The sequence below is a fragment of the Coregonus lavaretus genome (genome assembly GCF_964263955.1).
Source record: "Coregonus lavaretus genome assembly, chromosome: 32".
In the NCBI taxonomy this organism is placed as follows: domain Eukaryota; kingdom Metazoa; phylum Chordata; class Actinopteri; order Salmoniformes; family Salmonidae; genus Coregonus; species Coregonus lavaretus.
Window position 1 is genome coordinate 14,929,990 of NC_140019.1, and position 12,021 is coordinate 14,942,010.

Below are 12,021 nucleotides of genomic sequence, written 5' to 3' on the forward strand. Positions count from 1 at the left end.
CGACTCCAATCAAGTTGTAGAAACAGGATGCACCTGAGCTCAATTTCAAGTCTGATAGCAAAGGGTCTCTATACTTATGTAAATAAAAACCTGTTTTCACTGTCATTATGGGGAATTGTGTGTAGATTAATGATAAATGTTTTATTTAATCCATTTTAGAATAAGGCTAACGTAACAAAATGTGGAAAAAGTCAAGGGGTCTGGTTACTTTCCGAATGCACTTTACATCTGAAATATCCCCATGTATTCCATACATGTACATTTGTTGAACTGAACAGTTAATCAAGCAAATATCAGATGAATCAGTTTATTGGTGGGTTAATAGAACAGGCATTTTATTGTCCTTATATAGGCAGATAGGTTAACCTTTAGTGCTCAGACTGAAGCTGTAATGCAGTGACTTACAACATTGCCTCTGATAAATGTACATAAGACAATAGCATGCCAAAGTTCCTCGTCCTTGAGGCTATGCAGGTGTCTGGGTAGTCGGCATGAAACCACTGCCTTTTTCTTAAGACCATTAATATGAGAGGCCTGGACAAGTGAAACTATTGGGGAATCAGGACAAATTCCACAGTTGAGAATGTTGGCGTGTGGAGGGCTTTGGGTGGTCAGCGATGAGACCTGTTTACCTGTGGTAAACAAACAACTGTTTTTGGGCCAATCAGGTGATGAGCCGGGGTGCTGTTGTCAGGCAGAACCATGACTTAGACGTCTGAGGTCCTTTTCTTGATCGCCTCCACTAGCTCTGCTCTTGACACGTCAACCTGAGAACCAGACCAGAGAGGAACGTGTGAGGGGTGGTGTTGTATTTAAGAGTGTGTGTTTACCAACAGATGGTGTGTGAATCTCACCTCTTCTCGGCTGTGGACCGTTCGGAGCTTCACCACCCCGTCCTTGAGCTCCTGCTCCCCCAGGATCGCCACCAGGGGGATCCCAGAGTCCTCACAGTGCTGCAGCTGGCTCAGCAGCTTGGGGTTCTTCTTATACATCACTTCTGCCTGACAACACACACACGGTCATATCAGTGCTATAAAAGGTTCCTCTTATGAATAGCCACTACCCACACTCAGCCTTTTCAGCAGTGGAAATCATCTACACGCTCATCTCTCACTTACTGTAATCAATCTTAGATCGAACACACACCTTGATCCCAGCGTTCCACAGTTCAGCGGTCAGTCTGAGTCTCTCCTCCAGAAGGTTTTTCTGTGCCGAGGCCACCATGACCTGAGTTTCTGTGGTGCGCACCTTCTCCGCCGACGCCTGCGGAGCCAGACCCCAACACACCAGTCAGAAACAGTCTCTCTCTGGCAATAAACCAGCCTGTGTGGAGAGCTGGCAGCAAATATCAGACAGTGTTTGATAATGCCCTGTCCCCCTTCCTTACCTCAGCCTTCTGCTCCATGATGGAGAAAACCCTCTCGATGCCGATGCTGACCCCCACACACGGCACCTTCCTGCCCTTGGGGTCGAACATGCCCACCAGGCCGTCATAGCGCCCGCCGCCCGCCACGCTGCCCACGCTCACACCCTCCTCAGCCTTCTGGGCCGCCACCACAGGGACCGGGCCGGTCTGGGTCAGAATGGCCTCATAGATCACTCCTGTGTAGTAGTCCAACCCACGGGCCAGACTTAGGTCAAACACCACCTGGGAGAGGGGGAGGAGAGGAGGGAGGACACGGGAGGAAGGACCACAAGATTAATGATATGGCAAAAGGGACTGCAACCTCTCTGGCTAATTTCAGCTGATCATATCGTGACACCCATCTGTATAACCACTGACCCCCAAAAAACTATTTATGTTAAACTAAATGCCTCTACAGAGTAAGCTGTTGATGGACAGATTACCTCAGTCATATCACCTTGGTCACCAGACGACCTCTCACCTTGTCTGTGACCTGGAAGAGCTGTAGGTAGCTGAAGAGCTGCTTCATGTCTGTGAGGCCAGCACACGCCTGCTTGCTCTGCGACATCTTAGCGTCCTGCAGCAGGAGCTCAGCTAGGTCCATCCCCCCTGGAACACACACCAACCAACCAGTCAGACAGGGGAAAGGTCAAAGGTCAGTCTGCGTGTGTGATCTGTCCTCACCCTGCATACTGACATACTGTCCGATCTGATCGGCTGCCTCCTCAGACAGACCCTTCTCCTTCACCATCTCACTCCTCACATCCTCCCACGACATCTACAGAGAGAGAGAAAGAGGGAATAAAGGAACATTTTATCCTTATTTACTTGGTTTGCATATTAAAACATTGTTCAGGCTTATTGTTAAGCATTCCATTTCCTTAACCACATAAGAGTTGGGTTGGGTGCAGTGGGTTTACCTTGTCCAGTTTATCCACTGTGGAGCAGATGGTACGGAACTTGTCATCTGGAACGCCACAAACTGCAAACATTCCATCTAGAATACGTCTGTCATTCACCTGCACAGAGAGGATATTATGGTGGGGAGAAGAGTTGTAAGTCTACAAATACACACACCTCTCATGAATTCCTTGCTTCATATTGCATTTCATGATGTTTGACCGTGGGTGCTGTGTGTGTGGATGCGTCTCTGATCTACCTTGATGCGGAAATCTCCCAGCTCCAGCTCACTCAGGATCTCATGGACAATCTTCAGGCACTCAGCGTCTGGGATCATGGGGTCATACTGGCCTGCAATATCAAAATCCTGGGAGGGGAATAGACACACACACAGAGCTAGAAATTGGGTCTCCACAAACACCTGCATGTAGCAGAAACCAAGAAGGATTCCAATGTTATAGTTGATGTTGAAAGTCTAACACCAGAGTTTGCGTTTCACCCAATAACTAATCGCTCTGATGCTTACACACTGATAGAACTCCCTGTAGCGACCCCGTGTCATGGCAGGGTTGTCACGGCGATAGACCTTGGCGATGTGGTAGCGCTTGATGTTGGTGATCTTGTTCATGGCCAGGTAACGGGCGAAGGGCACCTGGGAGGGGGCGAGGTCAAGGACTAGTAGACACCTGATTGGCTCACAACGTGGATAAAACCCACAAGGGGACATATCGTTGGTTTGCTTTAGAGGCATGATTATGAAAAACTTTGGGAATTAACTGACCAACCTGCAGGCTATCCCACTTAGCAATATATGCATCATGACTAATACAAGGATACAGTGAGATCATATCTAAGGGACAGCAGCTCTCCTCCTTGGTCCTTCAGGTCGTAGATGAGCTTAGAGTCCTCCCCATACTTTCCCGTCAACGTTTCCTACAAAACCACAGATGGGAGAAAATGGTCAACCTAAGTACATTTGCATTAAAATCCAGGGGCTAGTTCATCTCTTTCTATTCTTCATCAACTGTGTGTTGTGTGTGTGTGTGTGCCACCCACACACACCTTCAGCTCAAAGACGGGCGTGTCAATGGTCTCGGCTCCGTGGCGTTTGAAACAGCGGATGATGGTGTTGAAGACTTTCTCTCTGATGGCCATCTGCTTAGGGTTATAGTCCCTGGTGCCCTGAGAGAGAGAAGGAGAGGGAGATGAAGAGATGGAGGGAAAGAGAGAGAGAAAAAGAGTGCATAAACAATCCATCACCTGGTGATTTGGACTTTCAATAAAGACAAGTAGTAAACATATTACACAACAAGTTATCTTAATGATCATCCACTGCCTGTGAGATGCACTCTCCATGGTGGCAGTCTATACCTTGGCAGTCTTGAGCGTAAATTGGTGTTTGCCTTCATCTCCTCCAATCTGAGCCTTCAGCTCTAACAATTTGGCCACTTCCTCATCGATCTAGGAAAGAAACAAACAAACACGGTTAAATCAGTGTTCATCAGGACCTTGAACAGATCCTCCCCCATCCCCATCCCACCCTCCAGAATCTGGGTCCTACCTGAGACACAGTCATCCCAGAGAGGGTGCGTAGAGAGCGGACACATAATCCAGACCGACGGCCCGCCAACCCCGCACACAGACGCAGGGACGCCATAACCAGGGTATTCATCGCAGCAGGAAAAGCAACCAAAAAACAACAACCAAAATGGCCGTTCAGGAGTGCGGTATCACAGCCGCAGTACAGTCCAATAGCAAAATCCACCAAGCCAGGTGAGGGATTATCCAATTCAAAAGCAGGGTTATCCAGGAATATCCAGTGGAAGTGTTTGGATCCCAAGTAGTGACATGTGGAGGAGGTAGATGAAGATTTGGCCCCAGCAGGGTGGTTGGCATCGAGCAGGAAGAACAGGAGAAAAGTGGTGAGCAACCCTATCACTAGGGAGGAGGGCGGGCATGACGCATCATCACAACATGGAGGACAAAACATGAGAGGCAGGGGTCAATCAAACCAACAAGCCTATCACAGCACAGAGACATGGTGGGTGCGGGACTTCACTGACCCCTGGAATCAGAACTAGGCCTACCTCTGGACCAGACAAGCACTGGGCCGTGTATAGGATGCACAAATCAGGATATATAAACAAAATAATTAAACTGTGTGTCCTACTGAACACGACCCTGGCCTGGTGATGTAGGAAGGTCTGAAGAGAGTCAGTGAGATCCAGCCCCCTGGCATACACAAACAGGTAAATGAAAAAGATATAGAAACACAGAAATAGTGTGAGAGAGAGAAAGAGAGGCAGAGAGAAAGAGAGGCAGAGAGAAACTGGTAGAGAGAGAACTATACAGTTGAGGATAGAGACTAAAGGTTGGGACAGACTCTTTGAGATAGTGCAAGAAGCTCAACATTCTGCCATTGAAAGGAACCATGTATTCACACAGGCAGGAAAACAAATGTACAACGAATGACCAGTCCACGAACAATTGTGCATGCCAAGACAGCGATCTTGCTACTATTATGCCAAATAACAGGAGATTGCATCAACTGTGATGCCTGATAGCTATTGTTTGCTGTATAATTTGGGCCACTATTATTAGCTACCTTAACCACATGCATCAGAATATCATTCATTATTTACTTCGCAATGGCCATAATATGAATGTCACTTCTAATTGAGTTAGCTATGTTGCGATTCATTCATCTGATAGTGGCCGGTGTTATGGCATTGCTACCGCTAGTTTATCGCATATGGCACGAGTGTGTTTCCACCGCATGTCAATAAAACGGAACATCGTGATTGGCCGTGAATACTGACCTGTTCTTTGCTTGCTTTTTCTGTCTTTAGTTTCCGCACGACTTCTCCTTGTGTTTTAATCGCATCTTGTATCTGCGCTTTATCGGCCATGGTGTTGTATTTAATGTCAAGGAAACTAGAAGGGCTATCTATGTGCTACTGCAGCTAACTCGTCCTCGAAGACCGGAAGCTGAGATCCTGATGGTATACCTCCACGTACCACACAGTGGCAGTATATTCAAGTCGGCGTTTGTCAGAGCGAAACAATGTTAATGTTCTTCTTCTTCTTCTTCGGGTTTTATGGGGGACTACATCCAAAAGTTGTATTGCCGCCACCAACTGGACAATTTGAAACCAATAAATAAATATAAATAAATAAATCCATACTTAATAGTGATTCTAACAATCCACCCTAATAAAAATAGTACATTGCCAAAACAAACAAAACTGCCACTTCTTCCTTCTTTTAGTTCTCCATATCTCCCTTCTCAGGCTCTAGGATCTGAGAAGGTGGTACGGCTTTTGCTAATAACTCCTTTGCTGTGAAATCTTTCAGCCCCAGGAACCGCTCTGCCGCAATCACAATGATTTCAATCTTTCTAGATATTTTTTCCACCTTGGCAGTGCCATTCATCACCATTGTACATGTCTGAGAATTGATTATATTGCTATACATGAGGCCATGCATGAAGAATGTCTTAAATGTATATGGTTGAGAATGGATTATGGACCTGCCATGTTTAAACCATATTTAAGTATTGATTGATATGTTTTATAATGTGTTATGGGTTAGATTGGATGTTTTATGTGCAAATGTATTTGTGTCTGGAGACTTTGTGTGCAGAGGGGGCCTATCTCTGAAACTGGGGAACTGCAACAGGCTGCAGGAGTGTGCACTTCCTAATCTCAAGGTTTCTCCTGACTGATAAGAGATGGCTGTTTTTTTTGCATGAGAAAGCTTGGTCCTGCCACTATTGTTTCCAAGTCTGAATGCATAGGAGGAGGAGAAGTCAGATTTCGCCACTATCATAAATTAAGAGAGTGGCGGAGCGGTCAAAGGATGAAGATTTGGAGACAATGGTGGAAGAACTAAACAGGGAGGGATTAGGCTAAAAAGTATGTAAAATGTGTAGGAATAGAACTGTATATAAACTGAGGACCGAGTGTTGGGAATTCAGATGCTCTGCAGACCACCTCGGCTTGATCTAATTGTAATAAAGTCTATCTTAATTCCACAAAAACTCTGGAAATACTTCGTTTTTTATTAAGAATAAGGACATTTTCTCCACATAATATGATATTTTCCACATCTCAGCTTCTCCCTTCTGCAAACACTTTCTACATGACCCAAATCTTTACAATAATATGGCATTTACCAGAAGCTTTTATCTAAAGCGACTTACAGTCATGTGTGCATACATTTTTACGGGGATCGAACCCACTACCCTACCCTGTCGTTACAAGCGCCATGCTCTACCAATCGAGCTACAGAGGACCACAATGTTAGCACTGCATTGTTATTTGGATAAATGCTCTAACTCTGTAGTAAATGCACCCTAACCGCACTTTATTAGGGAGAGACTCCATTTAAAAAAAGAACAGATAAATTCTTCACTTTTTCCCCATTCACCACTAGATTCATCCGACGTGCTTCAATCACTCCAGGAATATTTTTCATCTCTTCCAAATCAACTTCCCACAAAACGCCAGATATAACCTCCTTAAGGGGTGCCCTGTTCCGAAGCGACATACACAACACTTCAAACGTATCAAATGGAATAACGCACGTTCCTTCTGTTCCGCAGAATCACACAAAATCAAAACAAGCCCGCCTCTCCTGATTTTCACTTTAACCAGCGCCCTCTCCACCAGTTTGGATAACTCAAATGGTTTCTTCAAGATTGGTACTCTACTCAGCAGCTCCTTATTAACAAACCGGTCATTCTCATCACTGTACCCTACTTTGCTCCGTTTTCCAATCTTTTGAACAATACTCCAATTCTCCTTGATTCTCCCGCCATTGTATTCAGATTCCATTTTATCAGCCGCTTCCGCCACCTTCCGTGAATGTCGGGTTTGTAACATTGAGCCTTGACGAAACAATGTAGCAATTTAGCACAAGTAAGTAGTACATGCCAGATACATTGTAACAATCATCTTTTAGTAGCAAGACATGGAAGGAAACGAAGGCACTTGCAATAAAAAGGTGCAAGGAGTTTCACGCATCATACGCTGACTAATAACTTTATTTTATACAGAACTATAAATCTCAGATATCATACAGTATAAATAGTGTGCTTTTCATCAACTGCATAGGTAGGGGATGTAGCTCAGTGGTAGAGCGCATGCTTTGCATGTATGAGGCCCCGGGTTCAATCCCCGGCATCTCCACTCCTTTTTAACATAGAAATGTTTTCTGTTGTTAAAATTGTATTTAAATCAAATCAAATAAAAATGTATTTGTCACATGCGCCGAATACAACAGGTGTAGACCTTACAGTGAAATGCTTACTTACAAGCCTTTAACCAACAATGCAATTTTAAGAAAAAATAAGTGTTAAGAAAGTATTTACTAAATAAACTAAAGTAAACAATAAAAAAATAAAGATGAAAATAGAAAAATAACAAATTATTAAAGAGCAACAATAAAATAACAGTAAGGAGGCTATCAAGCAGATCAAGTTGACTATAATGCACCATATACCCAGATATATGAAGAAATACACCAATCAACAAACAGTGTTTCTCATCAACAAAAATAGGTTTATTAAGAGCCTTAATTTTATGGATTTCTTTTGGATTTTTTTTTCTCCTAGTAGGCTATTATTTGTCATCTACGTTCTCAGTAACCCAAGTGCATTCAAGAACAACTCAGATTAAGAGTGGAGAGCCCAGTACTACTAGCATTAAGAGTGGAGAGCCCTGTACTGCTAGCATTAAGAGTGGAGAGCCCTGTACTGCTATCATTAAGAGTGGAGAGCCCAGTACTGCTAGCATTAAGAGTGGAGAGCCCAGTACTACTAGCATTAAGAGTGGAGAGCCCAGTGGAGAGCCCTGTACTGCTAGCATTAAGAGTGTAGAGCCCTGTACTGCTAGCATTAAGAGTAGAGAGCCCAGTACTGCTAGCATTAAGAGTGGAGAGCCCAGTACTGCTGGCATTAAGAGTGGAGAGCCCAGTACATCTGGCATAAAAAATGGATAGCCCAGTACTGCTGGCATTAAGAGTGGAGAGACCAGTACTGCTGGCATTAAGAGTGGAGAGCCCAGTACTGCTTGCATTAAGAGTGGAGAGCCCAGTACTGTTAGCATTAAGAGTGGAGAGCCCAGTACTGCTTGCATTAAGAGTGGAGAGACCAGTACTGCTAGCATTAAGAGTGGAGAGCTCAGTACTGCTAAAATTAAGAGTGGAGAGCCCAGTACTGCTAGCATTAAGAGTGGAGAGCCCTGTGCTGCTAGCATTAAGAGTGGAGAGCCCAGTACTCCTAGCATTAAGAGTGGAGAGCCCAGTACTGCTAGAATTAAGAGTGGAGAGCCCAGTACTGCAAGCATTAAGAGTGGAGAGCCCAGTACTGCTAGCATTAAGAGTGGAGAGCCCAGTAATCCTTCTACCCCACCCCCCAAAAAACATAAATAATAATAATAATAATTAAAATAAATAAAATAAAAAACAATATATATATATACAAAAAATGAAAATGAAAAATATACTCTAAAAATTTAAAACACATTTTTTGGAAAAAATATATTTAAAAAAATTTGTAAAGTCGTTGTCCCACTGGCTATCATAAGGTGAATGCAACAATTTGTAAGTCGCTCTGGATAAGAGCGTCTGCTAAATGACGTAAATGTAAATGTAAATATACATGGCATTGGTTTAGCCTAATAGCCTAACTTAGTATATAGTATATTATATATTATATATATATTATATTATATATTAATAGTATATTCTGTAGGCCTATTTTTCATCAATATATCACGTTCTGTTACTTTTTACTACTTTTATTTATATAGTATTTGTATTCACTTGTAGTTTGTTTACTTTTTACATTGCGCTGTTGAGGAAGCTTGCTAGTAAGAATTTCACCGTTTATACTGTATCCTGTGCATATGACCAATCAACTTGAATTTGATTTGATTTGATAACATTGTCATGCCCATTTTATTATGTGATAGTCAAGGATTTGTGCTGCACTTATTCTTACGAACAAATGTCAACAGACAGTCTGACGTTGAGTAGTCTAGTCTCAGCTTTCTGCATGTGCTCACTGACAATGTTTTGAAACAAACATCAGTGTTTTGGTGTGAAACCTTATGTATTTTATTGTTTAGAATGTCTCTCTGAAGGCATGAACATGTCTACTACAGGTTAGGTTACACTTCTAATGTGTAGATTGTCAGTAATACAGTGGGGAAAAATAGTATTTAGTCAGCCACCAATTGTGCAAGTTCTCCCACTTAAAAAGATGAGAGAGGCCTGTAATTTTCATCATAGGTACACGTCAACTATGACAGACAAAATGAGATTTTTTTTCACCAGAAAATCACATTGTAGGATTTTTAATGAATTTATTTGCAAATTATGGTGGAAAATAAGTATTTGGTCAATAATAAAAGTTTCTCAATACTTTGTTATATACCCTTTGTTGGCAATGACACAGGTCAAACGTTTTCTGTAAGTCTTCACAAGGTTTTCACACACTGTTGCTGGTATTTTGGCCCATTCCTCCATGCATATCTCCTCTAGAGCAGTGATGTTTTGGGGCTGTCGCTGGGCAACACGGACTTTCAACTCCCTCCAAAGATTTTCTATGGAGTTGAGATCTGGAGACTGGCTAGGCCACTCCAGGACCTTGAAATGCTTCTTACGAAGCCACTCCGTTGCCCGGGCGGTGTGTTTGGGATCATTGTCATGCTGAAAGACCCAGCCACGTTTCATCTTCAATGCCCTTGCTGATGGAAGGAGGTTTTCACTCAAAATCTCACGATACATGGCCCCATTCATTCTTTCCTTTACACGGATCAGTCGTCCTGGTCCCTTTGCAGAAAAACAGCCCCAAAGCATGATGTTTCCACCCCCATGCTTCACAGTAGGTATGGTGTTCTTTGGATGCAACTCAGCATTCTTTGTCCTCCAAACACGACGAGTTGAGTTTTTTTGGTTTCATCTGACCATATGACATTCTCCCAATCCTCTTCTGGATCATCCAAATACACTCTAGCAAACTTCAGACGGGCCTGGACATGTACTGGCTTAAGCAGGGGGACACGTCTGGCACTGCAGGATTTGAGTCCCTGGTGGCGTAGTGTGTTACTGATGGTAGGCTTTGTTACTTTGGTCCCAGCTCTCTGCAGGTCATTCACTAGGTCCCCCGTGTGGTTCTGGGATTTTTGCTCACCGTTCTTGTGATCATTTTGACCCCACGGGGTGAGATCTTGCGTGGAGCCCCAGATCGAGGGAGATTATCAGTGGTCTTGTATGTCTTCCATTTCCTAATAATTGCTCCCACAGTTGATTTCTTCAAACCAAGCTGCTTACCTATTGCAGATTCAGTCTTCCCAGCCTGGTGCAGGTCTACAATTTTGTTTCTGGTGTCCTTTGACAGCTCTTTGGTCTTGGCCATAGCGGAGTTTGGAGTGTGACTGTTTGAGGTTGTGGACAGGTGTCTTTTATACTGATAACAAGTTCAAACAGGTGCCATTAATACAGGTAAGTGGAGGACAGAGGAGCCTCTTAAAGAAGAAGTTACAGGTCTGTGAGAGCCAGAAATCTTGCTTGTTTGTAGGTGACCAAATACTTATTTTCCACCATAATTAGCAAATAAATTCATTAAAAATCCTACAATGTGATTTTCTGTATTTTTTTTTCTCAATTTGTCTGTCATAGTTGACGTGTACCTATGATGAAAATTACAGGCTTTAAAGAAAGTATCACTGCCTCCTTCTCACAAATGATCCAAAAAATATAAAAATTAAAGAAAGTTGGTTCAACACAGTGGCGGGTCATTTTGACCCTAGGACAACGGGAGGGTTAAGTGGGAGAACTTGCACAATTGGTGGCTGACTAAATACTTTTTTCCCCCACTGTAGAATACCCTATTTTAGTCACACACACACTTCTCACTAGCAGTGGTGTCTGTGCAACATCAGATGATTCTGCTCCCTTTAGACATCTAGTTAACAGGGGGATGTTGGAGGCACAATAGGCACATTGTGACCTACAATACCCAGCTAACAGCAGGACCTACACAGTCACAGTATTGATCTGTATTGTCCTCCAAGTGATATATGGAGTTGGCCTCACTTGATGCCAGTTACTGTAAGTCTAATGCCAGTTGTCCTAGACATGATACCAGTCTGTTTCAGCACTGAGATGCCTGCCTGGTTGCCAATTTACCATACTAGTTTTACTTTAATTTAATTAAAGAGTGAAAAATGAAATCAATCAGATGGTGTCAGTTGATGATCTGGTGATTTCAACAACCTTCCCAACCCTGTTCTTGTCATTTGAGCAGACTGGCATCATGCAATGAACACCTTTCCTTCTAGAACTACAGGTATGTGACAGGATGTTACAATTAGCGCAGTGAGAACTCATATATCCTCCATGTTCGATAGTGTAAAAAAACAGGACATCTGAAAGATGTCAGTTGTGAGGTATGCTACATGTTGAGTGAACAACAAAGACTCCATGCAATGCTGAGTGCCCAAAAAGTTTCTCAGTTGCCTGGGGAACCACAAGTTCAGCCCCACAATTGGGGCATTCGTAGATTCCCAGACACACAACCCCATTCACACATTCAACCTTATACCCCCTTCCCTGTTTCAGGGGTCCAAAAATACAGCCTCCATGCATTAACCATCTCCCCCTCCAGCACATCACCTTTGACCCCGCCCAACCACCGCATACACTTATGG

At 43.4% G+C, this 12,021-nt stretch overlaps 1 protein-coding gene across 2 annotated transcripts; it reads right to left on the minus strand.

Moving 5' to 3' along the window:
• Positions 1-293: 293 nt before the first annotated feature.
• On the minus strand, positions 294-5,304 carry LOC311107422 (histidine--tRNA ligase-like). 2 transcript variants are annotated; one of them, XM_084149914.1, is made up of 14 exons: positions 5,125-5,285; positions 3,867-4,243; positions 3,677-3,766; positions 3,368-3,487; positions 3,143-3,238; positions 2,832-2,957; positions 2,565-2,672; positions 2,326-2,424; positions 2,090-2,183; positions 1,887-2,014; positions 1,388-1,648; positions 1,147-1,263; positions 855-1,001; positions 294-767 (listed from the first exon to the last, which is right to left on the minus strand). In XM_084149914.1, the coding sequence occupies exons 2-14, from the start codon at positions 3,975-3,977 to the stop codon at positions 708-710; spliced, it is 1,557 nt and encodes a 518-aa protein (XP_084006040.1). In that variant the 5' UTR covers positions 3,978-4,243; positions 5,125-5,285; the 3' UTR covers positions 294-707. The 2 variants fall into 2 exon arrangements, with proteins under 2 accessions (XP_084006040.1, XP_084006041.1); XM_084149915.1 differs by lacking the exon at positions 3,867-4,243 and having other exon boundaries at positions 5,125-5,304.
• Between the last annotated feature and the right edge of the window lie 6,717 nt (positions 5,305-12,021).

Coding starts and splice junctions, on each gene's coding strand:
- LOC311107422 (XM_084149914.1), bottom strand. CDS start 3,977: ATGAATACCCTGGTTATGGCGTCCCTGCGTCTGTGTGCGGGGTTGGCG. Junction 2,184..2,325: donor CAGTGGATAAACTGGACAAG/GTAAACCCACTG, acceptor CTCTCTCTGTAG/ATGTCGTGGGAGGATGTGAG. Junction 1,649..1,886: donor TCTTCCAGGTCACAGACAAG/GTGAGAGGTCGT, acceptor CCCCTCTCCCAG/GTGGTGTTTGACCTAAGTCT.